General features: G+C 44.0%; 1 protein-coding gene across 3 annotated transcripts in view; it reads left to right on the top strand.

The window, feature by feature from the left end:
- Positions 1 to 22,987, top strand: part of ccdc120a (coiled-coil domain containing 120a) — a 38,635-nt gene that overhangs the window by 7,815 nt on the left and 7,833 nt on the right. The window contains exons 1-9 of one of the 3 annotated variants that reach the window (XM_061735722.1): positions 4,048 to 4,204; positions 5,493 to 5,646; positions 16,026 to 16,191; positions 16,270 to 16,384; positions 17,290 to 17,417; positions 17,526 to 17,639; positions 19,910 to 20,048; positions 20,175 to 20,231; positions 21,932 to 22,031. In XM_061735722.1, the coding sequence (XP_061591706.1) occupies positions 16,144 to 16,191; positions 16,270 to 16,384; positions 17,290 to 17,417; positions 17,526 to 17,639; positions 19,910 to 20,048; positions 20,175 to 20,231; positions 21,932 to 22,031 (701 nt within the window). In that variant the 5' untranslated portion in view covers positions 4,048 to 4,204; positions 5,493 to 5,646; positions 16,026 to 16,143. Of the gene's footprint in view, positions 1 to 4,047; positions 4,205 to 5,492; positions 5,647 to 16,025; positions 16,192 to 16,269; positions 16,385 to 17,289; positions 17,418 to 17,525; positions 17,640 to 19,909; positions 20,049 to 20,174; positions 20,232 to 21,931; positions 22,032 to 22,987 lie in introns of those variants that run through there. The other 2 variants (XM_061735721.1, XM_061735723.1) reach the window with 2 other exon arrangements.

Below are 22,987 nucleotides of genomic sequence, written 5' to 3'. Positions count from 1 at the left end.
ATAAAAGTTGAACGCCGCCTCACCGTGTTTGGTACAACTCTGGGTTCTGGTTGGTAGATGTGATCAGTAGACGGTTCCTGTCTTCTTCATCAGAGTCTCATGGTTCTGGCCGAGTTCTGGTCCGTTCTTCTTTCCATCTTTGCTTCAGGTCATCCAGGTTTCTGAAGGTCCACCACAGCATCTCATCCAGGATCAGGTCTGGACTTGGACCAGGTCATTCCAGAACTTGGATACTTTTATTCTTCATTATTATTATTATTATTATTTTTTTTTTTTTAGGACAAACACCCCATGCAGTTAATTGGTAATCACCACCTTACCGGACTTGAGTCTGGGTGGTCACTAATGGCACTTTTCCACTAGTACCTACTCAGCCCGCTTTCCTGCTTTGGAGCTTTCCCACTAGGGGTCTACCCGTGCCAAGTAGATACTTTTTCTGTATCTATTCTGCCGAGGGTCTAAGCGGCTGAGTCGGCTGTATCTGACATCATCACACTACAGACCACCGATTGGTCGGGGGTCGGGGCCGTCAGATGTTAGACAGTCGGACAGGATGTGACATCAGCGAAAGAGCGGCTCTGACGGCGGCTTCTTGTTCATTTTATTCAACAGGCAATGGAAGCGCAAAAATCTATTAAAAAATTAAAAAGGGATCTAGACAGGCGATAAGGAACAAAAAGATCTACCAGGAGCTCTATCACTTCATAGCTGCTCACGGCTACCAACAGACTTTTTATCAGCGCAGAGACAAACAAAAAATAATTAAAAAGCGTTGCCGCTTGAAGCTTCTCTGACTCTCATTTTTAACTTGATATCGAACACAAGTCACAGACCCAGCAGCACATATTTAATCTCCTCCAGGTTCTACATCTTTAGTGTTGTTGTCTTCTTCGTTTAGATCACACAATCAAATACGTCACAGCAGCTTCACTCCAACCTCCTACTTCTGCTCCAGGTGTTGAATTATTATGGAAAAGAAACTAGGCCGAGTTGAGTCGAGCTGAGATGAGATGAGTAGAGCCGAGTAGGTACTAGTGGAAAAGTGCCATAAGACTGCGGTCTACGGGACTTGAGCGTGGATGGTCACCAGGACTGCGGTAGTTGGCATCACTGCCTCACCTCATCGCTGGAGCCTCCCCCTACTGATTGGTTCTAACAGGACCCTTCCAGGTGTAGTAGTTCTGTTGAACATAAGCCACGCCTTCGTACAGCCGTGTAACATCAGGTCTGAGTGTTCAACCATCTCATGACACGGTGCAGGAACTTAACGGTCGTACAACTTATTCAGATGATGATCTAAAGCAGGGCTGTCAAACTCAAAAACACAGCAGGCCAAACTTAACACTTGCACACAGTTGCGGACTGCCCTTGATGTTTATTGAAGCAATCTTTTCTTCAGATATAACAATGAGCCTTTTCATTTGGGAACAAAGGTGAACATTTTATCTGGAACAAGCAAATATATATAACTCGGTCCTAGGAGAATAAAAATGATGGATGCACCGACGAGTCTGTTTCGGTCCTGTCGGCATATCACGCTAATGTCGAGGTACAGCTGGAGGTTCCTTGTTTCTTTTAATCTCATTGGCTACCACCGTGGTGTATGTTTCTTCTTCCCTCTATTCTTCTGCTGCATTTGTTTCTTTGTCTCCTTTCATGCTGCTGTTTACAAACAGCAAAAAAAAGTAGTTCCTTGACTGGCCGCTAGAGGCTGCAAAAGCTGGTCCACCTCCACTGACCTCCAGGTTACAATGTCCAACTTTAGAGCTGAAATAAACATATTTGCAGTGTAGTACTAAACAGTTTTGGTCTCAATCGTTTGGTTTCACATCTGTGACAACTGAGGGGTGAATGTTTCTGTACCACGCCAGGATAGTTTATATCAACCATTACATTTATTTCTAATATGATTGATTGACAGTCGGCTCAGCCAATAGCTAGCCGCTATCCCTTCCTCATCCATAGTCGTCATGCTACTGCGCTGAGCGAAGCAATTCCCCGTCTGTATTAATCACCATCGACTAAACGCAAAGGTCATTTTTGACGTCACCATTGAGTCGACATGTTGAACAGTTTATGCTGCTGAACTGTCTTCAGCAGGGATCCGTTGAAGGTGACTCTGATGGGGGGGTGTTCCCGTTGGTTTCCCGAGCAACATGGCTGTGGTCCATGTGAAGAAGAGGCTTCAAAGCTGTTAATGCTTCGTCCATTGTTTTGTACAGCCTGTGGATGTGATTGGCAGCAAGAGGTTGCTCATGCCTGTCAACAGAGGAGCGGGTATTTATTATTACTGCCATTGTTGACAGACACAGCATTCTGGGATGTGTAGTATTATGAGCTACATGCACCGTATACCGGCGGAGCAGATCTAGTAGACATCTGGTATTGTCTTGTGGGCCAATAATTACACTGTGAGCCACATTTGGCCTGCGGGCCAGAGTTTGACCCCTGTGATCCAGAGAAAGTCCAGCTGGTGTCCTCTGGTTAGTCCTGGTTAGTCCTGGTTAGTCCTGGTTAACAGCCTTCAGCCAGAATAGCTGCTTCACCTGGTCTCCAAAACCCTTCAGACCAACCAAGAACCAGTTTCAGTGGTCTCTTGGTGCAGTTAATAGCTAAAGAAGGAATTACCTTGTTAAGTTCTCCCATGACTTCAGCACCCACACCCTGGGTGGGGTTGGCGAAAGGGCAGGTCTGTGTGGAGTTTGCATGTTCTCTCCGTGTTCCCTTGGGTAGCTAATGTGTGCTACCCTCACAAAAACATGCAACAGTCCTGGGCTATACATGCCCCCTCTGGCAAACCGGGGCGCCAGATGGGGTGGTTCACTTCTACATCGCCATGGTAACTTATGCTGAACAGCTAACCTGCTCCGGAGCAGGTTATGTTCGAGATACAGATCGCCGGGTGTAAAAGCACCGCCCACTGACCAATCAGCTCTCTTGGAAAATGGCATGCCCTTTCGAAGAGAATCCAGTGGAGCTCGGTGCGCGGATCGTGAGAGGATCCCTCCGATCTTCTTCTTGTCATTTTTTTTTCTGTTTGCTGCAAGTGATGTCAATGCTATTTCATTGTGCTTTTGTATACTGATATCATCCTAAAACAGAGAGTGATAGAAACACTAAAGCCTTGTACTTGTTGTACTTCTAAGATATGAAAGTGAGCCTACTTACTGCTTTGAATTATGTTTTTATATTTATTTTTTATTTGCTCCCATGTGCGTTTTACTCCGCTGGGGTTGCAGCTGAAGGGATGAGGCTACAATTGTCATACACGCCATACGAATACATCTAAGCAACACATGCATTTAACAGAATAGACAACTGTAATTATAGTCAGATCTACTTATGCCCTAATGATGGGGCAGTGATGTTTATATCCCTATGAACTTACGCATTTATACAGTCAGCGATCTTTTGCCAGCTGTCTTTCCTGCATTTTGCAGCTGCAACTGTGTTGCTTTTTGCCTGTATTATATGCCTATACTCATCATATTTCCGTAAAATTATTGTTTGCTCTTCGCTACTGAAATAAGCGGCTCTGACAGCGGACTTCTCCATGCTTGCGATTGGTCATGCGCTGAAAACACCGCCCCTTTTATGTGCACGCGCTCATATCCAGATTGGAGAAACCTGGGTTGATATACCGAGTTGATAACCGCCGTCGTGTGACCGCTTAGCGTGATTGCAATTGTCCGGGTTAGTGAATCTGGATAAGGAAAAGATATCCTGGGTATGTTGAACTTGCTTCGTAGTACAGGCCCCTGAGCTCTTTTTCTGTCCAGACCCTCGTGGTCAGTAGATGAACTGCAGTTTCTTACTTTGTCCACTCAACACCGAACCAGATGTAGTCTCTTGTGTCTTCTTGGGAAAGTTTTTTGGTTTGTTGTTTTTTTAACCTGCTTACTCGCTTATCCGCTTTTATTTTGACGGGGACGCGGTGAGAGCAGCCGCTCCGCGCTTTATTTTGACAGGGGGGACCGGAAGTGGAGGCGGAGCTGCAGGTGATTGACAACAGAGAGGCAGCGAGTCGGTTCGGTTTGGACACGCTGAAGAGAAAAAACCCGCTTTAAACGGAATCTTTACGACTTGAACCCAGTTTGATGCGCTACCAACTCCGATTCCACCCGGGTTTCTCCTGGATTCTTGCTCCGGTTTTTGCTCCGGATGTGACTGACCTGAGGACAGCTGATGAGGCGCGTGCACGCAGGTATTTCCAGACTGACCCTGGTGCGCGTGCACGCGTGGGTTTTTGTTTTGAAAACAAACATCTAAACATCAGAGTCACGTGACTGTTGTTTGTGAAAAAAATTGATTTTGACAGATGGGTCCTGATTGAATCCTGATCGGTGATCAATCAGCTGCTGAATGATGTGAGAACAGCTTCATATTGATCGGTGATTGTGCTTCTGTTGGTCTGCTTGTAAACTGATTGGCTTATTAATGGTTGAAGCAGTGATTGATTATTGATGGCGGCTGTAGGTTTTCTGTCCTTCAGGAGAAGGAAGAACCAGGACCTGGATCTAGACCATGTCAAAATTTCACATTTTGTGACCTGGTTCCAGGTTTCTGGGTTCCAGGGTTCTGGGTCCAGGTTTCTGGTTCCAGGGTTCTGGGTCCAGGGTTCTGGTGACAGCAGGATGTGTTTGGTGTTTAACCGTGTTTTGTTGTTCCTCAGACCCTAGACAAGATAAGACAAGATAAGATTGTCCTTTATTTCTCCCTCAATGGGGAAATTCGCTTTGTGCAGCAGCAGTACACTCAACACACACGTGCAGGGAAAGTGAAAGATATATAATTACAAAGTATAAACAGAATATATAATTGAATGAAAAACAAAAAGTAGTGCAGTACGAGAAAGAAAGAAAAACAGTGCAAAAAAAGCCGGTAGGATGTTTATGAGGTAGACAGATATTGCACATGTTGTTATTGTCCGTTGCTACTGTGAATAGGCCTGGTAAGACTGGTAAAATGTCGAACCTTTTGGGGACCAGAGCTGGTTCTGATGGGCTACGATCTCGTTTCTGGCTTGTTGGGGTTCAGCTGTGACTGGCAGCAAAAGGGACGACTGATGGGGAGGCGATGTAGTCACGGATACCAGACTGTAAATATGTGTCTGCTGGACAGTTGGACATGTAGACGTGGAGGGTAATGGAGATGGACTCACTGTAGAGGACCTGCAGGTCTGGATCCAGACCCCAGTGGTCGGTAGAGGACCTGCAGGTCTGGATCCAGACCCCAGTGGTCGGTAAAGGACCTGCCCACTGGGTCAGTGAGTGAGATCCACATAGACTAAGTCAGGGGAACTGACGTCATGGCAACATGGCAGCGTACAAGTTCTACTGTTCGGTCTTAAAATGTTGTTTTAGGCTGTAAATTGGTTTCACAGTACAACCAAAGAACCCCACTAGATTCCTCTGCTGGTCAAAGTCGTCCAGCAACCATCGTCGGTGAAACCTTCTTGACATAGTCAACTTCTGACCTGTCCCCAAATGCAGGAAACCCATCTGCAGCTGCAGCCAATGAGAGCGCAAGGAATGGATGAACCCCCAGATGACCTGCTCTGACCTCAGGCCAAACGAGACGCCACGCTTCACCTGGGAAGAAGGACGCTAGTTGAATGATCTCTGATGTCTTCAGCTGCTGCTGCAGGTCGTTGATCAGTCCTGCTTCTCTGCATGTTTTCAACAAATCCTCGCCCCAAACTTTGTGGTTGCAACTCGCTTCCTGCGTGTTTTTGTTGACAGATGGTGGTTTACGACTATGTTGTTCAATTCAGTTCAATTCAATTCTATTTATATAGCGTCTATAGACCCTTTTTGTGTTTGTAAACAATGATGACATAAATATGAGCGCCCATTTTGGCAACGGAAGTATGGCGGAGATAAACAGCTTGTCAAGCTATGCAAGGCAAATATCAACTAAACATCGCAAACGTTACCTTACAAGTTGACTTTTGACAAATGGTGTCCGACTTCTAGATCCGTGTTCTATCAATCAGCGGGTTGAAGACGTTAGCAAGTGACCAAATATACAGTGGCCAGATATATATATACCTATTGAACTGAAAAACTGAGCGTGTACACCAGAGAGAAATTACAAGCCTGGATGTCACTGGATGCTTATGAACAAGTTCTCTGTGGTCAAGGACAGAACGTCAAATAGCATGATATAGACTCAGAGTTTTGTGTTTTGAAATCAGAGATTCTGTAATGGTATATATGTATCCATACAGATAGATTACAAGCTAAAATTATTATTTACCGTTTACATACATACTATGGGAGGACCATTAGACACACCAGTAGCAGCCAATGTGCAAAGGTTTATTGAAATGCATCAAGATCAATCAAGATCAATATCAAGAACAGTAGGCCTAAATACATGTTTTACAAATGTAAAATCACTTTAGGTTGTCTAGATGTGTCCACTTCATGTGCAGGAAGCTGCTTCTGTCCTTTTGTGAAGTGAGGGATACGAAGGGATGCACCATGGGCCACAAGCTCGTGTCTGATGAGAAATCCTTTGTTTTGTGTACATAAAGACAGAAGACACAAAACCAGGATTACTAGAGTCCAATTATGCCTCGCTTGCAAAAATAAACGCGAAGACGTTTGTTTAGCCATCAGCCAAATCTAACGCCAGCTTATCATACCATAACAGCATTTGATTATTATTCTACATCATACAGACAATTACTAATGTAAACAAGGCTTTTCAAAGATTATACAGTTATGTAAGTATACATAACTTACCTGATATAAAGAGGGCGCTGCAGATGCAAGCTTTTTTTATTATGTCCTCATTCCAGTCCATACACTTATTCGCCTGCAGCCACAGACGCCGCCGGTTGCTCTGAAATGGTTGTGATCCTGTCGGAATCCTTTCAAACTTTAGTCCGCGGGTGGAATAGCAGTTCGTGCAACCATATACGCAAAAACCAGACATGTTGATGCTGGGAACAGTTTGTTGAATGCCTGCTGACCAGTTGCTACCTCGTCTTTCAGTCACAACTGCTGGAGAATAACACCACTTCTGTTGCCAAGATGCGCACCCAACATTATTTGAGGTAGGCTGAAAAAGGGTCTATTAGAACAGAAGTTGTCTCTAGGATCTTTCCAGAGACCAGAACATGACCCCCGATCAATAATTAAATAAACATAACATAAACACCTGCAGGTATAAGAGCAGGAAGAGAGAGAATGAAGAACAGAGAAAGGAGAGATACAGACACAATGATAACAGTTGTGTTGATAGATGCACTGAGGCCACTTTGTCAATGAGGTCTTGGTGTGCTGTCTGGTTGGTGTGTTCACTCCAGCCTACCTTAACCAAACTATTTCCCAGGGTTCCTTTGGGTCGACATGTGCAGTACCAGGATGGAAACACCTGAAGAGAGTGGTAGTCTGAACAGAAAACTGCCTTAGTCTGCACATGAGGTGGAGCTCACACATTAACACACGCACAATCGCACAATCTCACAATCTCACACACACACACACACGCACACAATCGCAAAATCACACACACTAACACTCTCACATACATACGCAATCATGCACACACCCTAACAGTAAGGGAGATAAAAGGCTGCAGCTGCACGCAAAGACTTATAAATGCAGCATTTAAATATTAAGCAGAGGTGTATTTGTGTGTGCCTGCGTGTGTGTGTGTGTGTGCGCGCGTTTGTGTGTGTGTGTGTGTGTGTGTGTGTGTGTTTGTGTGTGTGTGTGCGTGCGTGCGTGTGCGTGTTTGGGTGAACACACAGTTGAATGTGATGTAGAGGAGATCAGAGCTACAGATCTGTGACCAGGAGAAGGGGTGCATGTCTGAACTCGACTTTGCAGGATGCAGGAAAGTGGGGGAAGGGGTGGTACTGTAGTCACGGAGGGAGGATGGGCAGTGCGTCCGTGGAAACACTTGTATGAACGTCACCAAAGCGTTACCAGTTGCAGTTTATTTAGTAGTTCCAGATTTTTTCAGTTCATTTATCAATACAAAGTTTATTTACCAGGGAGCAGGACTTCACATGATCATTCAGTCTTTAAATACCAGTAAATACTAACTAACCATTAGAACCATTCATCACTCTGCAGTGTTATCTGTGTTATCCAATTGTAGTTCTATTTTCAACCTTCCTTTCTCTCAAAAAACTAAAATTGTTTACAGCTGGTTGAAAGGCTTTTTAGTTGAACCTGTTGTCTTTCAGTTTGGTCTCTTCATACCGCAGAGTCTGAGGGTTTTTAATAGCATCCTGCTTCAGATTCAGGAGACCACGTGATCCTGTTTCTTTTAGACTTAAATGCTGTCTTTGACACGGTGGGTTTTAGTATTACTACTACTACCTCTACTACTACTTCTACTGTCATTTAGCAGATGCTTTTATCCAAAGCAACTTACATCTGAGAGAACACAAGCAAGAAATCACACAGGAGGACCCAGCATGGATCAGTGCTGGTCAGACTGCTGAGAGTCCAGTTGGACACAGGTGCTGCCATGCTAGTGCTAGAGGATCTTTTTCTAGTATTTTATTATCTCAATTAGAACATTGTTAAGCCTTCTGTGGCACAACCGAGGAGTGGGTGAGATTTTACCTGGCTCAGAGAAAATGTTATTAGTTAGTCCAGGTCATTTTCCATTCCCCTCTGCTCCATAGTCATGTGGGGTTCCCCAGGGATCAATACTCGGCCCTTTGGGTTTTAAAGGGGAGCAGGATTTTAGACTGTACGGTCAGATTAGTGAAGGGGTGAATCTAGATTTTTGCAGATGAGACAGTTGGTGAAGATTAAAACCATTCTGTCACAGGATCACCTTTTAAAACTCAGATTTTGTTGGCCGAAACGCGTGGGCTGTAACCCACTTTTTTAATCTCTTCACATGAAATAGCCAATTTAAATAAAGGCTTTTTATATTTGAAGAAGAGTGCCTTGGATTTTTCTTCCTTTTTGACATCCTTTTTCCCACCAAAGAGCACCTTCGTCACACGACTTAGATGAACCTTCTGAGCACTCTGGACTCTCTTTTTTGTTCAGATTTTATTGTTTTAATTATTCTTTTATTTGTCTCCTTTACCTTTGTAGTATTTAATTAATTCTAATTGTATGCCGTTCAGATGTTAACCACTTTATTCCCTGGTTGCTGTTTTTGAAGTGCTTCATAAATCATAAAAATAAAATGCCATGCTTTATGAATAAAGCTCGGACTTAAAGAAAAGTGATCTTAAAAAAAACTTTGTTGGATTAGTGGAATTCTTTTCATGTTGGTGTTAATTGGTCCTTTCTGTTAACCAGCCCCTCCTTTTTAGTAGTCCTCCTTTTTAACTAGTCCTCTCTGTTAACCAGCTTTTGTGTTTACTAGTCCTTCCTATTAATTAGTCCTCTCTGTTAACCAGCCCTTCCTTCCTACTAGTCATTGCTGTTAAATAGTTGTCTCTGTTAAATAGTACTATTTTTTAACCAGTCCTTTCCTGTTTACTAGTCTGGTATTTTTTCATGTGTGGATAAAGTTATTCTAATTTTGGAGACAGCTGATTGAAAATGTCTTCCAGGATTTTCAGTTTTTGTCTTTCCACCTTCACTGCTGCAATCATTTATCTCCCTTTGTGGATTAATCAAGTATTTTCTTTTTTGAATTTTCACCAGACTTTGTTCGTGACATGGCTAAAATACGAAATCATAAAACCTGGTAAAAACACATCATATAAGGTAACAGTAAGAAATGCTTTATCCAGAGGAGTCTGTGGTTCATTGTGACTCGTATTAAAGATCAAACTGTTAATATTCCGTTAAACAGTGGACTTTTTTGAATACATTTTAGTCTCCTAGCGGAGCTGTGAGGTATCAGGTATCTTCTTCTTCACTCTGTCTTCTTGTCTTCTCTGAAGTCTAGTCCTGGAGATTCTGCTTGTATTTCTTATCAGTTCACCTAGTCCAGTCTGTTTGGTTCCAGTCCCTCCAGTTACAATCCAGCTGCCATCCCACAATCGCCCCATCCTCCCTTCTTGCAGAGTTTCCTTCTTTTTCATCACTCATTTCCTTCTTCCTGTTTCCTGCTGTGCTGTACTTCCTGTTCTCAGAACTTCCTGTTCTCAGGCTCGGCTGCGCTGTTGTTTGAGGATATCTGGTCTGAGGTCAACTTGGACGTGGTCCAGGATCTCAGTCTGAGCTGCACTTGCACCCTCCAACCAGCAGGAGGAGCTGCAGCCGCTCCTCCGTCAGCCACAGGGGGCAAGGGTGCTTCCGTGGTGTGGAGGGGAGGTCTCGGGGCTGGAGAGGTGGGTGGATGGTGCCTGGGTTGGCTCATGGGTGGGGCTGTCAGGGGTCTGGGTGCTTGGTTTGGGGTGGTGTCTTGTGCCGGCCAACCGGATCGGGGACCATCTTGGGCTGCTGGGTGGGGGCTGGTGGGGGAGACCAGACTTGGGTGGTTTTGGTGACGGAGTGCAGCATGGTGGGACTGGGGAGGCCGGGTAATAGGGGTGCTCTCGGGGTGCACCGTGTACATGGGTAAGAATGTAAATGTGGGTGTGCATGTCAATTTACAAATTTAAAATTTAGCATTACAATAATATTATATCACTTTCTACATATCCTTTTTTATAGGACTCAGTGTAATCATGGGATATTGGAGAAGTAGAATTAAATAAGTTTGACCCCTTTTCAGACATGTTATACAGGATTTGTGTATTGTGTGTATTGTTTTACATGTGCACATATGTGTGTATATATAGATGGGTGTGTGCATATTGGGTATAGATTTATTCAGTTAAAATAGATTCTTTATTTCTATACATTTATTTACAAGAGATTCTGTATGTTCCAAATGTGTGCGTGTGCACGTGTGTATATGTGTATGTGTTTGTTTGTAGATGCATAGATTCAAACTAGAGTTATACGATGGGTTTGACATGTATAGAATGAATCAATAAATGAAATACAATCAAATCAAAAATCAAAACTTTATTTCTGTGGCAGTTTTTAAACAAAGTTATTTGCTGTGCTTGAAAAAATAAAAGCACATGATGACTCGGTGGAACAAAAATACTTCAGATTAAAAGATAAACTGAGATGGGATTTCAGCTTTGCTGCAACATGCAGACCACCTGAAACACTCGGGATGCCTGTCTGGCTCACTGTTCCCTTCACAATAAAAGCTTCAAAATAAATGCATGCAGTACCTGGATAAACATTCGGCCACGTCTATGGAAGGAATATAGACGTCCAGAAGATATTCCTTTAAGGATGTGCAGTGCTGTTTTGCCAAAGTCTCCCCTGGTTGTTGTACATGTGCGAATCATACAAGCTGAAAACAGCCAGTCTTGGTCAGCCCTTACTCCAGGAAGAAAAGCAGATCAGATCATCAGGAAGGTCCACTTGGGAATCAGAAACAAACCAAGAGCTAAATCACTTAGGGCTTTAAAACGTTTTAGTCTAGTTTGTCAGACAGGAGGACAAAGTGAGGACCTCAGAAATCAGTCAGATGGTCCATTTTCCGGTTCTCAGTGAGGCAAGTCTGACTTCCTCCAATGACCACTAGGGTCCGGATCCGGACCTGCGGTTCCTTAACTGACCACTAGGGTCTGGATCTGGGGTTGCTCAGCCGACCACTAAGGTCTACAACTGCAGTTTTCTTAGTTTCAGGTTTGGTAGGAGGCTGGTCCTTTTTAAAGAGGATTTCAACCACTTTACAGCTGCGACCCCCCCAGTTTCCTCAGATCAGGTGTTTTCACCTGTGGTTGATCACATTGAGGTCACATGTTCATGTGTGTTTTTGGTACCAGGGCTAGCTGAACTGAAACGTAGACTACTAGAACTGAAACCAGGACTACTAGAACTGGAAGCAATGACTTCTTTAACAGTAAAATCAGAATTAAAGAAATCAGTGGCTGTGGGCTTTTCTTTAGCTTTAGGGGATCGGTGTCCACACTGGTTCTACTGGACCTCAGTGCTGCTTTTGACACTAGATCAGCATTTTACTGCACAGGTTGGAGGATGTTGTTGGGATGAAAGGGACAGCTCTAGGTTGGTTTAAATCCTATCTATCTGCCAGATTCCAATGTGTTCATGTACACAAGGTTTCTTCAGAACAGGCAAGGGTCTTCTATGGTGTTCCACAGGGTTCAGTGCTAGGACCAATCTTGTTTAGTTTATACATGCAGCCCCTGGGAAGTATAATCCAGAATCCCCGCATCAATGTTCACTGATATGCTGATGATACGTAGCTGTATTTGTCTATTAAGCCAGATGAAACAGAACCGTTAGCTAAACTTTGGCATGTCTTAAGGACATCAAGGACTGGACGTCTACTAACCTTTTGCTTCTAAATTCTGATAAAACAGAGGTTATTATTTCTGGTCCCAAACACTTTAAGAAGGGATTAGATGGTGTTGCGATGGCTTAGTTATTTTGATCAGGATATGTGGTTTAAACTGTATATTAATCAGGTTTGCAAAACACAGTTTTTCCATCTCCATAATGTCACAAAGATTAGGAACATCCTCTCCCAGAGTGATGTGGAAAAACTAATTCACGCGTTTGTATCTTCTAGGCTAGATTATTTATAGATTACTAGAATGTATTATTAGCAGGATGTCCAAGTAATTTGCTGAATGGGCTCCAGATGATCCAAAATGCAGGAATCAACAAGAAAGACCAAGACTCTCTAGCGTTTGCCTCACGCCATTGGCTCCCCGTAAAACTTCCAATCCAATCAAAATGTTATTACCGTACTTGTGTATAAAGCCGAAAATGGCCGAGCTCCGCGAAATTTGCAAGACCTAATAGTTCCTTATGTTCTTAAAGGGATTGTGACATGAAAAACAAATTTTTCTTGATTTTTTGTGTTTTGTTGGGTGTCTTGACATCAATTACACCCAAAAAACAACAAACTTTTAACATTCAGTGTATTGTCTGCTTTCTGGGATTTTCCGCATAACTATGCAAAAACGGCGCATGTGGTTTGGTGGCGGATCGTTACGTAACGATCCGCTAAATCACCGCCCCCTCCACCCAGCTCCCTGCCTCCTCTCCTCTCCAGCGCACCATAAAGGCTGATTTATGGTTCCGCGTTACACCGACGCAGAGCCTACGGCGTAAGGTTACGCGGCGACGCGCACCATACGCTGAACCCTACGGCGTAGGCTCTGCGTCGATTTAACGCGGAACCATAAATGAGGCTTAACAAGGAGCTGTTTAGAGCCTCTTTTGTTCTAATCACCGGAGGAAAACTGCTAAGAAGACCCGCGGCCACTGACTGGACTTAAGATAAGGGGACAGTGCTGCTTGCATGCCTTTATTTTTATGATTGTTTGCTGTGGTTCGCCGTGCTGCTTTTCCGTGCATGCTTCGCCTGTCGCTCCCGGCTCTCTCCGACGCCGCTGTGAGCGTATGGCTGGAGGAGGAGGAGGTTTGGAGGAGGAGCGGAGCAATGATTGACAGGAAAGGGGGGAAAGGAAGCGTTTTTCACGGGGCAAAAAAACACTGTAATAAAAAGCCAGGAAAAGAGTACTAGAGTGAAGTTTTTCTTGTTACACTCTTTTAGACACATTTGAGGGATGTTGGCCAACACTTTTAATAGTGTTAAAAGCATGTTAAAAATGATGTCACAATACCTTTAATAGAGCTCTCCGTCCTCAGAGGGCAGGTTTACTTGTAGTTCCTTAAGTATCCAAATGTAGATTTGGAGGACGGGTCTTCTGCTATCAGGAACCGTTACTATAGAACCAATTTCCAGTTTGGGTTAAGGAGGCTGACACCACATCCACCTTTAAAACCAAACTTCAAACTAGAGCCCTGCGTGGGAGTGTTTTCTTCATCCTGCTCCCGCCCGCTCCTGCTGAATTTCTGACCGTTCACGCCCGCACTCGCAACGTGCGTGTTACACTCCCGCCCGCTCCCGCAAAACTCTGAGAGTTTATGACCGCACAATAATAGAAATGCAGTGATTTTGTGTCTTCTCCCGTCCTACAAGAGAAATGTCCCAGACAAATCTGATTTAATGTTAACATGATCATCTTGAAGCTTGATGGATAATTGACAGTTCATAGGTCACCTGACCGAAAGTTAGATGCTGATCCATCATTGTCATCATCGCACAAGCTATTTTGCCTTTCGCACACGCATCAATTATGTGATTGAGGTTATAGCAACGAGAGTAGCTGTGAGTGGCTCAAATAACACTAATAAATAACATAAAATATACAAAGTTAACAAATGAAACAAATTAACTTAACAAATGAATCGCTTGGCCATTACATTGCTGTGGAGGAAGAGAATGTTGCTGACCGACTGCCGTCCCGTGCGCCTCTCTTCCAAGATGCTGCACAGACACTAAACGCAGTTTCTCCAAATATCTGACTAGCCTTGCATTGTCTTTGTGTTGTAAAGACCTTGTTTGAGGTTCTTTTCCACGTCATTGATTTCCATCTTGTCGCTAGACTACATCCCCATCCCGCATTTTTTTTTTTAGCCGCCCGCTCCGCCTACAGCAAAGTTCAAACCGCCCGGTCCCGCAAGATTTTTGTTGAGTCCCGCGGGACCCAATCTCAATGCAGCCCTCTACTTCTAACGTTAGTGTTCAGTAAAGCCTATAGTTAGTGTTTAGTAAAGCCTGTAATTAGTTTAAACTCGAGTGTGTTAGGGCCAGTAGTCATAGCTGCAGCTACAGGACAAGACTACAACAGCTGGTCTTAAACAGAAATATGCTGCTATAGAGCTACGCTGCAGGGGGACACCAACTAGATTCTGACCTGCAGTCCCCCCCCTGACCACTTCAGTGTCTGCTCTGTACACCTGTTTATATATATGTGGTCTCTGTAGTCCACAAATTAACCAGGTATCAGTCATATGTACATAGAAACTCTTAGTTCTCCGGTTAACAGATCATTAATAATAATAAATCTGCTCTTTTGGACCTTTGACAATATTTCTGTTTCTCCTCTCTCTGTTCTTCGTCCTCTCTCTCCTATCTCCCTTTTTCTGCTCTACCCAGCTGGTCTTCAGCAGGAGGGCACCCCCTTGTGATCCAGGTCCTGATCCAGGTTTCTTCCCTCTTAACGGGGAGTTTTTACCTGCTGTTTTTACGGAACTGTCTCAGAAAATTAGAATATTGTGATTTTCTGTAATGCAATTACAAAAACAAAAATGTCATTGTAGCACAGCGAGTGCTACGGGGCCCGACCGACAGGATAGAGAGGACACGGAGTTTAGTGCAGAACCCTTTTATTCACTCACACACCTGCACCAGCTTCAGCATCAGCCAGATCCCCCGCTTCTCAGTCTCAGACTCGCCTTATCAAGGCTGGCAGGGTGGAGAGGTTGATGGGCCACACCTGTGACCCATCACCTGAGTGGCTGCAGCCCCTCCACCCTGCCACAGTCATACATTCTGGATTCATTACAAATCAACTGAAATATTGCAAGCCTTTCATTATTTTAATATTGCTGATCATGGCTTACAGCTTAAGAAAACTCAAATATCCTATCTAAAAAATTAGAATATTCTGGGAATCTTAATCTTAAACTGTAAGCCATAATCAGCAATATTCAAATAATAAAATGCTTGCAATATTTCAGTTCATTTGTAATCCAGAATGTATGACATTTTTGTTTTTTTTATTGCATCACAGAAAATAAATAACTTTATCACAATATTCTAATTTTCTGAGACAGTCCTGTATAATAATTGATTGGGTCTGATTGGGATTGTTCTGGGTCTCTAGAAAGATCCTGGAGACAACTTTTATCGAAAAGATGCTATTCAAATAAAACTGAATTGAACTGAGTACTAGATCCTGAAAACAGGACTATCAGAACTATCAAAACACCAGTACCAGCTTGTATTGTAGCATAGGTGTTTGTATGATGACATATGTCCTAACAATGACCACCTGTGCTCCCAAAGGCTTGGTACTGCTACTCCGTACTTCTACATAGGACATGTCCTCAGAAACAGCTGGTATCTCGTCATATCTCCTCTGTTTCATTGCTGCATTGGTCCTTGGTCTGAATCCTCCTCCGCTGTTCTTGTTCTCTCAGCTCAGTCAGCGTACCCCCTTTAGAGGCCAGTATGGGAACTGCAGTGTGCTCGGCAGCTGGCAGCTAACCGTGCCACAGCCCCCGAGAGCCGCGCCTGTGGGTGGAGTTCTGGCCGTGAATGGCCACAGGTGTAAACTATTGGAGCTCCTATGAACTGGATCAGAAGGTAAGAAACATCTGCAGGAAACACCATCCTCGACCGAGCTGCATGTAAGTGCTGTAAGGAAAGTTTGTGTTTCTGCAGGTGAGGGACGCTGTGTGGGGAGGTGGACACGATTCCAGTGACAAGGGTGGAGGAGGCGGGGTCACATGGGAGCCACACAGTATGGATGTCAAAGGTCAACTCATCTCAGCACCTGGTGAGAACAAACAGGATCTGTTGCGACACACCTGAGCTGGAGCTCTTTCAGTTACTGGATGAATTTTTATCACACGGATGAGGATCCACAGTGGACTGAAGGGAACAATCCCTGTACACCAAGCAATTACAATAGAATTAGGGCTGTCCCCATCAGGATTTTTTAGCTCCAGATCCAATCCCGATCACTTGAGTTTGAGTATCTGCCGATCCCGATTTTTCGCGATCCGATCACTTTTTTTGGCTCCTGATACATTTCCGATACCTTTTCCCGATCAGATACATTTTGGCAATGAAATGGAAAAAAAAAAATAGGAGGACTAAAACTAAATTATGCCAAGTTTCTTTTATTGTCCATTGGAGAACAACATGGACATATATTATCAGCACTGGTGCCACAAAATGTAAAAACATGAAATTGTAAACTAAAACAAAAAGTGCAGAATAGTGCAATAATAAAAAATAAATACATTTAACTTCAAAAGAGGTAGTTGAATGACATCCAGTCAAACTCACAAACACAAGAAAATTAAAATACTTATTGGCTTAACCTTAGTGCAACTTTCTGAATGGCATGAAATGAAGCAGCAGCTTAATGAACATGAAGATATATAACATTTCACAATTCAAACATGTAAACCATGTTAGTTTCGCTTACTTCGTCACTTCCGGCCGCTGACTAGCCTTGCTAGCCTTGCTATATAAATATATATATATATATATATATATATATATATATATATATATATATATATATATATATATATATATATATAAAGCAATATATAAAAATGAATAACTAGGTACGACGGCGGCACGAGGAAGATGGTGACATGGTCTGCTTTCCCGACTGCATACGACCTGTGTGTTACCCACCTGTTACGTCTGGATTATCCGTGTGTGCAGAACTCCTCACCTGCACGGACAGGAAGCAGAGGGAGCGAATGGCAGAGCTGCAAGAAAGGAGGCGGAGCCTGCAGGCACTACTGAGCACCAGATTGGCTGAGCTGAGACGCATCTGTATGAAGGAGGCGGTGAGTGGTGTCAGAGAAGTTGTGACTGAACCCCCCCCACTCATGGTGACCTGCTTTGAATTGATGTGACATCATGTAAGATGTGTTTCCTGCACTTTTATTGGTCAGGAGCTGACAGGTGCGATGCCCAGCGATTTCCCTCTGGACGTGGGAGAGAAGCCCCCCCATGTCCAGAGACGAAGAGGGACAGCCGGCCAGGGAATCCGGAAGTGTCGAGAGGAGGTGAGGGGCCACATGTTTGTGTTGTTCAGGTGATGAGGTGAAACAGATCACTGAAGACCTCCAAGCCTCTGTTTAAGCAGCAAACATCAGAGAACTGTAACCAGATAACAGGACAAACCACGCAAGACGTCACCTGGGGGTTCCTGAAAGGACAGTCAGCTGTTAGTAGAGGCAGACTCCACCCAGTTAAAAATGGGAACATGCCCACTTTAATTCACTTATGTCAAGTTACCTATTTTGGCTTGACATGGCTCATGTTAACACATGATGCTAACTAATGTAGCATCGGTCCATCATACAAGTGCTGTAACTAAAGCAACATACTTCATAGGAAAAGGCTGGAAATAATGACTGGCAGAGCTCCCATGAAGCTGCAGAGGGAAACCATACAAGGCGCTAGACAGGTCCTGAGGAGGCCCCTGAGGAGGCCCTGGTAGAGGCCCAGGAGGGGCCTTGGATGAGGTTCTGGTTGAGGTTCACAAGGATGATGAGGTTCAACAGGTGGGGACCTTGGAGGATGTCCTACAGGTGGTTATAGTGGAGGTCCAGGAGGGGCCCAGGAAGAGGCCCTTGAGGATATTTATTAATAAACAAAACGTATTGTTGTAAATATACCGGATTTAGCTAAATGATAATTTATATCCGTAATCCCATGGTCTTCTACTACTACTGAGAGCTGCAGGAATGTACGGCTCAACAGAGTTGTGACTCAGTCTGGCTACAGTTCTGAACAGAAAATGTGTAACAATGAATAATAAGCTGTTCTAGCTTTGCAAAGGGCTTTTTATATAGTATTAGACCATCTTTCCATTCATGATGTGAGTCTACAGACTTACAAGAGTACCACTTTCTTTCCATTTTACGCACGTTTGTTTCAGCATGCGGATATCTGAATTATACCAGGGAGTTAAGCTCCTATATGGTAAGAGACACTTTTTCTCAAAGGAGCAACTGCATCTAAAGGATATCAACAATCTGCAGAGGTAGAATCTAGGTCACTGGCCTCAACTGCTTCACTATTTTCCACTGTGGTAAGATGAGCGATGGCCTCCCTAAATTTAGTAATAGCTTTATCTGATAAACATCTGCTAAAGTAATAACTCCTATTTTATACGTTAACGTCAACAATGTTAAATTCAAACGTTATTAAATAGTGGCCGGATAGGAGGGAGTTTACAGGTGACACTAACAGATTATCGGGTTCAACACCCTAGGCGAGGACAAGATCGAGGGTATGAATAAAAAAGTACGTTGGTTCATTTATTGATTCTAGAAGAGAGTTAAAAGCTAACTTAAGATTGTCGCTGTCAACATCCATATGAATGTTAAGTCAATCACTATGAGGACTTTATCTGTACTGATCAATAAACCAGATAGGAAATCTGAAAATTCAGACAGAAACTCTAGATAAGCACCAGCAGGAGGCCGGTACACTACCACTATCAAAACTGGCTTCTCAGCTTTCCAGCTCAGGAGTTTTAGACTAACCGTGAGGCTTTCGAACGTGTTATAATTGCATTTAGGTTTAGATTTGAGCAAGCTAAAGAACCAGCTCTTTAAGGAGCACTTCGGCATCTAGTAAGATGCATGCACTTACGTCAAAATGGTGTCTTCTTAGACGTAGCTTTCTTATTTATATTTTTAAAAAAAAAGATATTCTAGCAGTGGCGTGACGGCGGCTGTGTCCAACTGGACTCTCAGCAGTCTGACCAGCACTGATCCAGCTGTACCTCCTATGTGATTTTTGTGCTTGTGTTCTCTCATATGTAAGTCGCTTTGGATAAAAGCGTCTGCTAAATGACAGTAGTAGTAGTAGTAGTAGTAGTAGTAGTAGTAGTAGTAGTAGTAGTAGTAGTAGTAGCAGTAGCAGCAGCAGCAGCAGTAGATTTTATTTGAAGACTGAAGTTATAGATCGCCGCTACTCCTCCGCCTTGGCCCATGCTTGGGGAAATAATGATAATTAAAGTAGCCGGGCGGCGTTGATTTATTTAACTAACATACTCTTCCTCCTGTAGCCACGTTTCTGTTAAACAGAAAATATCACTCCTGGTGGGAACAAAATCAGTTACCTTGGTCCTTCTGGTGAACTGATCATCAATAATGATGATCAGTTCATCAGTGACGATGATCAGCAGCTGCTGACTGACCTCTTAAGTCTGATAGAAGCAGTACGGGCGTGCCGTCTTACTTACATCTGAGGTTGTGTTTGTCCAGTGTGTTTGTTTAGATGTTTTTTGATAAAAGCATAGCGTGTGTGTGTGTGTTTTCAGGAGGACGACTCTCACCGTTCAAAGCCAAAGAAAAATTTGTTCAGCGGAGCGCTGAGGAAACACGCCTCTGAACATGGCACACACACCCAGACTCACACACATCACGGCAAGAGGACTGTGCACAGAGGCTGCCACACAGGTGACACACACACACACACACATGCACACACACACACAGCTGGCAACAGATGAGTGGCCATTGTTTCAGGAAGATGAGGAAACCGGCGTCTTCCTGTCTTTATTCTGAGTATGTGTGTTTTTGCAGATGATGCTGTGCGTTCAGAGAGCAGCTCTGTGTCAGACTCAACAGGACTCGACAACGGTAATACACACTCATACCTGTCTGCACCTCATAGAGGGGTCTCCACACTCTCAGGACACACACACTCGTATCTGTCGATGAACTGAGCAGGGACTCGCAGGGTGTGAGGACAGACATTTTGAGGACACGTAATACATGGTTCTAGCCTGAACAGTTGTTTCTGCGTTCCAACGTTCTCAGCGTTCCTCCCAAAGACATCAGCTGAGATTGTAGAAGAAACACAACGTCAGCTGACAGTCATTGTTTTCACTGTAGTTATTAGAACTCCTACCTGGTCAGGAGGAGGTGTCCTCAACATCACTTACTGTGGTAACAGATGTTCATCCGTGAGACTGCAGTACGACTGACCGCAGAGGGTTGACTGTCGATGTTCCTCCGAGAACTGACCCATTTCTCCGGGAACCGACCCTCTTCCTCCTGGAGACGGCCCTGTGTGTTTGGTTCTGCACCTCCTGCTGTGTGTCCCACCAGTGGCAGCAGTAAGAATGTGTCCACATAAGTAAAAGTTGTCTTCCGGTTACACCTGTTTGTCACCATAGGAACATTTGGATGGTCTTTAGACACCTGTTGTGTGGTCTAATGCAGATGGGTTAAAGCAGAACCGTTTGGAAATAGTGATGTAGTTACACAACCTCCCTGATCGGCCGAGCCGATGTCACGTGACCATCGTGCAGACAAACCTTAACAGAAGTGGAGACACAAAGATGCTGTTCTTTTGGGATGAGATGTTCTGCGGTTAAAGTCTGGATTTAATAAAGCTGAAGCTGTCTCCGTATGCAAGAGGAACGTCCTGCTACAAATCTTATTTCAGCAGTTTTTACTCCGTCTTTATTTGTGCCTCCATCTCCTGCCAGCACGGATGGTCTGGTGATGAGTGTCCACGGTGCTGTGAGGTGGACGCAGACCTTTCCAGACATAATTGAAAAGGATTGCTTTTGATTCTGAAACGTAGTTTAAAGGTAGACCTGTGTACAAAGCTGCAAACGAGACACTTTTCAGCACGATTCACGTCATTCAATACTATTGTATTTTTTTTAACTGAACATTGTATTGCTCTTAAACTTGCTTGTTTTTATATTCTAGCCGGGGTGACTGCCAATGGGAATTAGCCAACAGGCTACATTTGGGTGCATCTGCTTTTATTTTGTAAATGCATAATGATGTGCACTGTCCCTCCTTACCAAATAAAATAAATTGAAATTGAAATTGAAATTCTTGCAAATCGTGTAGAGATAAAGAGTCTCTTCATGATACCACATCGCTGACGGCATGCAACACGCAAGTTAGCAGGAGCTAAACTGTTTAGCTGTTGGTAACTCGTTGCGTAGCATGAAAACTGTTGTGATTCTGCTGTGCTGAGAACAAAGCTCTTGTGAGTGATAGACTCGTGGATGATCTCTGGCGTCACCTTCCATGACAGTTGGAAATGATTTGGGCAGAAGAGTTGATCCGCTGGGATATGGACTAGATCTGTTTTAAGCCTTGTTAACCACTCAGAGCACAAAATCACACACTGGAGGGAAAGTGGGAATTCAGCATCTCTTCCAAGGACATTTTGACTATGAGGACTGTGAGGTCTGGAATTGAACCTGCAACTTTCAGGTTTGCAGATGGCTGCTTTGCCCTCTGAACCACAGCTGCTCCATCTTGTTCTTGTTATTTGATTATTTTTAAATGTCACTGCTGTTTCTGTTCATCAGATGAGGGTGTGTCTCAGGGTCGCCCCCCGCAGTTCTCTTCAGCGTCTCCAACAGAGGTCTTCTACCACAACAAAAGCAGGAAAAGCTCATTCCATACAAGGTATGTTCACTCGTTCACCTGAAAGCTAAGTTAGCCACATGCTAACTGACAGTGTGATTGGCTGAGAGTTGAACGACAAGAACAGGACAGATCCTCTGCCAGTCTTAGCTGTTACCATGGTGATGGATTTTTTACAGGCAGGTCTTTATTCAGCATCGTCTGCTGGTAATAAATGCAAGAAAAGACCATCAGCAGTTTGAGTCGTCTCCCAACTACACCAACCCTTTTTCCGGCTTCATCTGCCTTTGTCTTCCTGTTGTTCTGCATTCATTCAGCTTTTGTCCTCCATTGTTCCTGCCTTGACTAATTGTCGCTGTACCGCCTTGGTCCCGCCTTCTTCTCACCTTTGTCCTACCTTTACTTGCCTTTGCCCTTCCTTCTTTTCTGCTTTTGTATCACCTTCACCGCTTCATCCCGCCTTTGTCCCATGTTCATCTTCGTCTTTGCGTGGGCCTCGCTTGTGTTCCATCTTCGTCTTACGTTTGTCACACTCAGTGGTGTAAAGTAACGAAGTACAAGTACTTTGTTATTGTACTTAAGTAAGATTTTTGAGAATTTGTACTTTTATTGATACTTTCATTTTTCTGTACTTTTACTTTTACTTCGTTACATTTTCAAGGGAAAAAAATCGTACTTCTAATCCGCTATATTTAAAATTGGACACGTCGTTACTCGCTACAAATTAAAGAACAGCACAGCGGGGGCTGATTTATGGTTCCGCGTTACACCGGCGCAGAGCTACAGCGTAGGGTACGCGGCGACGCACACCCTACGCCGTAGCCTACGGCGTAAGGTGTGCGTCGATTTAACGCGGAACCATAAGGCGGACGGGAAGGAAGGGGGGCGCGTGAATATACCGAGAAGGAGCCGCAGCTCCCGGGAGAGTTGCGCCGCAGAGGCGGGCCAGAAGGCCGGAGGAACCGCCGTCGCGTCGAGTACCGATGAGGACTGAAGCC

The sequence above is a fragment of the Cololabis saira genome, chromosome 12 (genome assembly GCF_033807715.1).
Source record: "Cololabis saira isolate AMF1-May2022 chromosome 12, fColSai1.1, whole genome shotgun sequence".
Taxonomy (NCBI): Eukaryota; Metazoa; Chordata; class Actinopteri; order Beloniformes; family Belonidae; genus Cololabis; species Cololabis saira.
The sequence above is the reverse complement of the archived record's forward strand: the minus strand, read 5'-3'. Positions and strand labels throughout refer to the sequence as shown.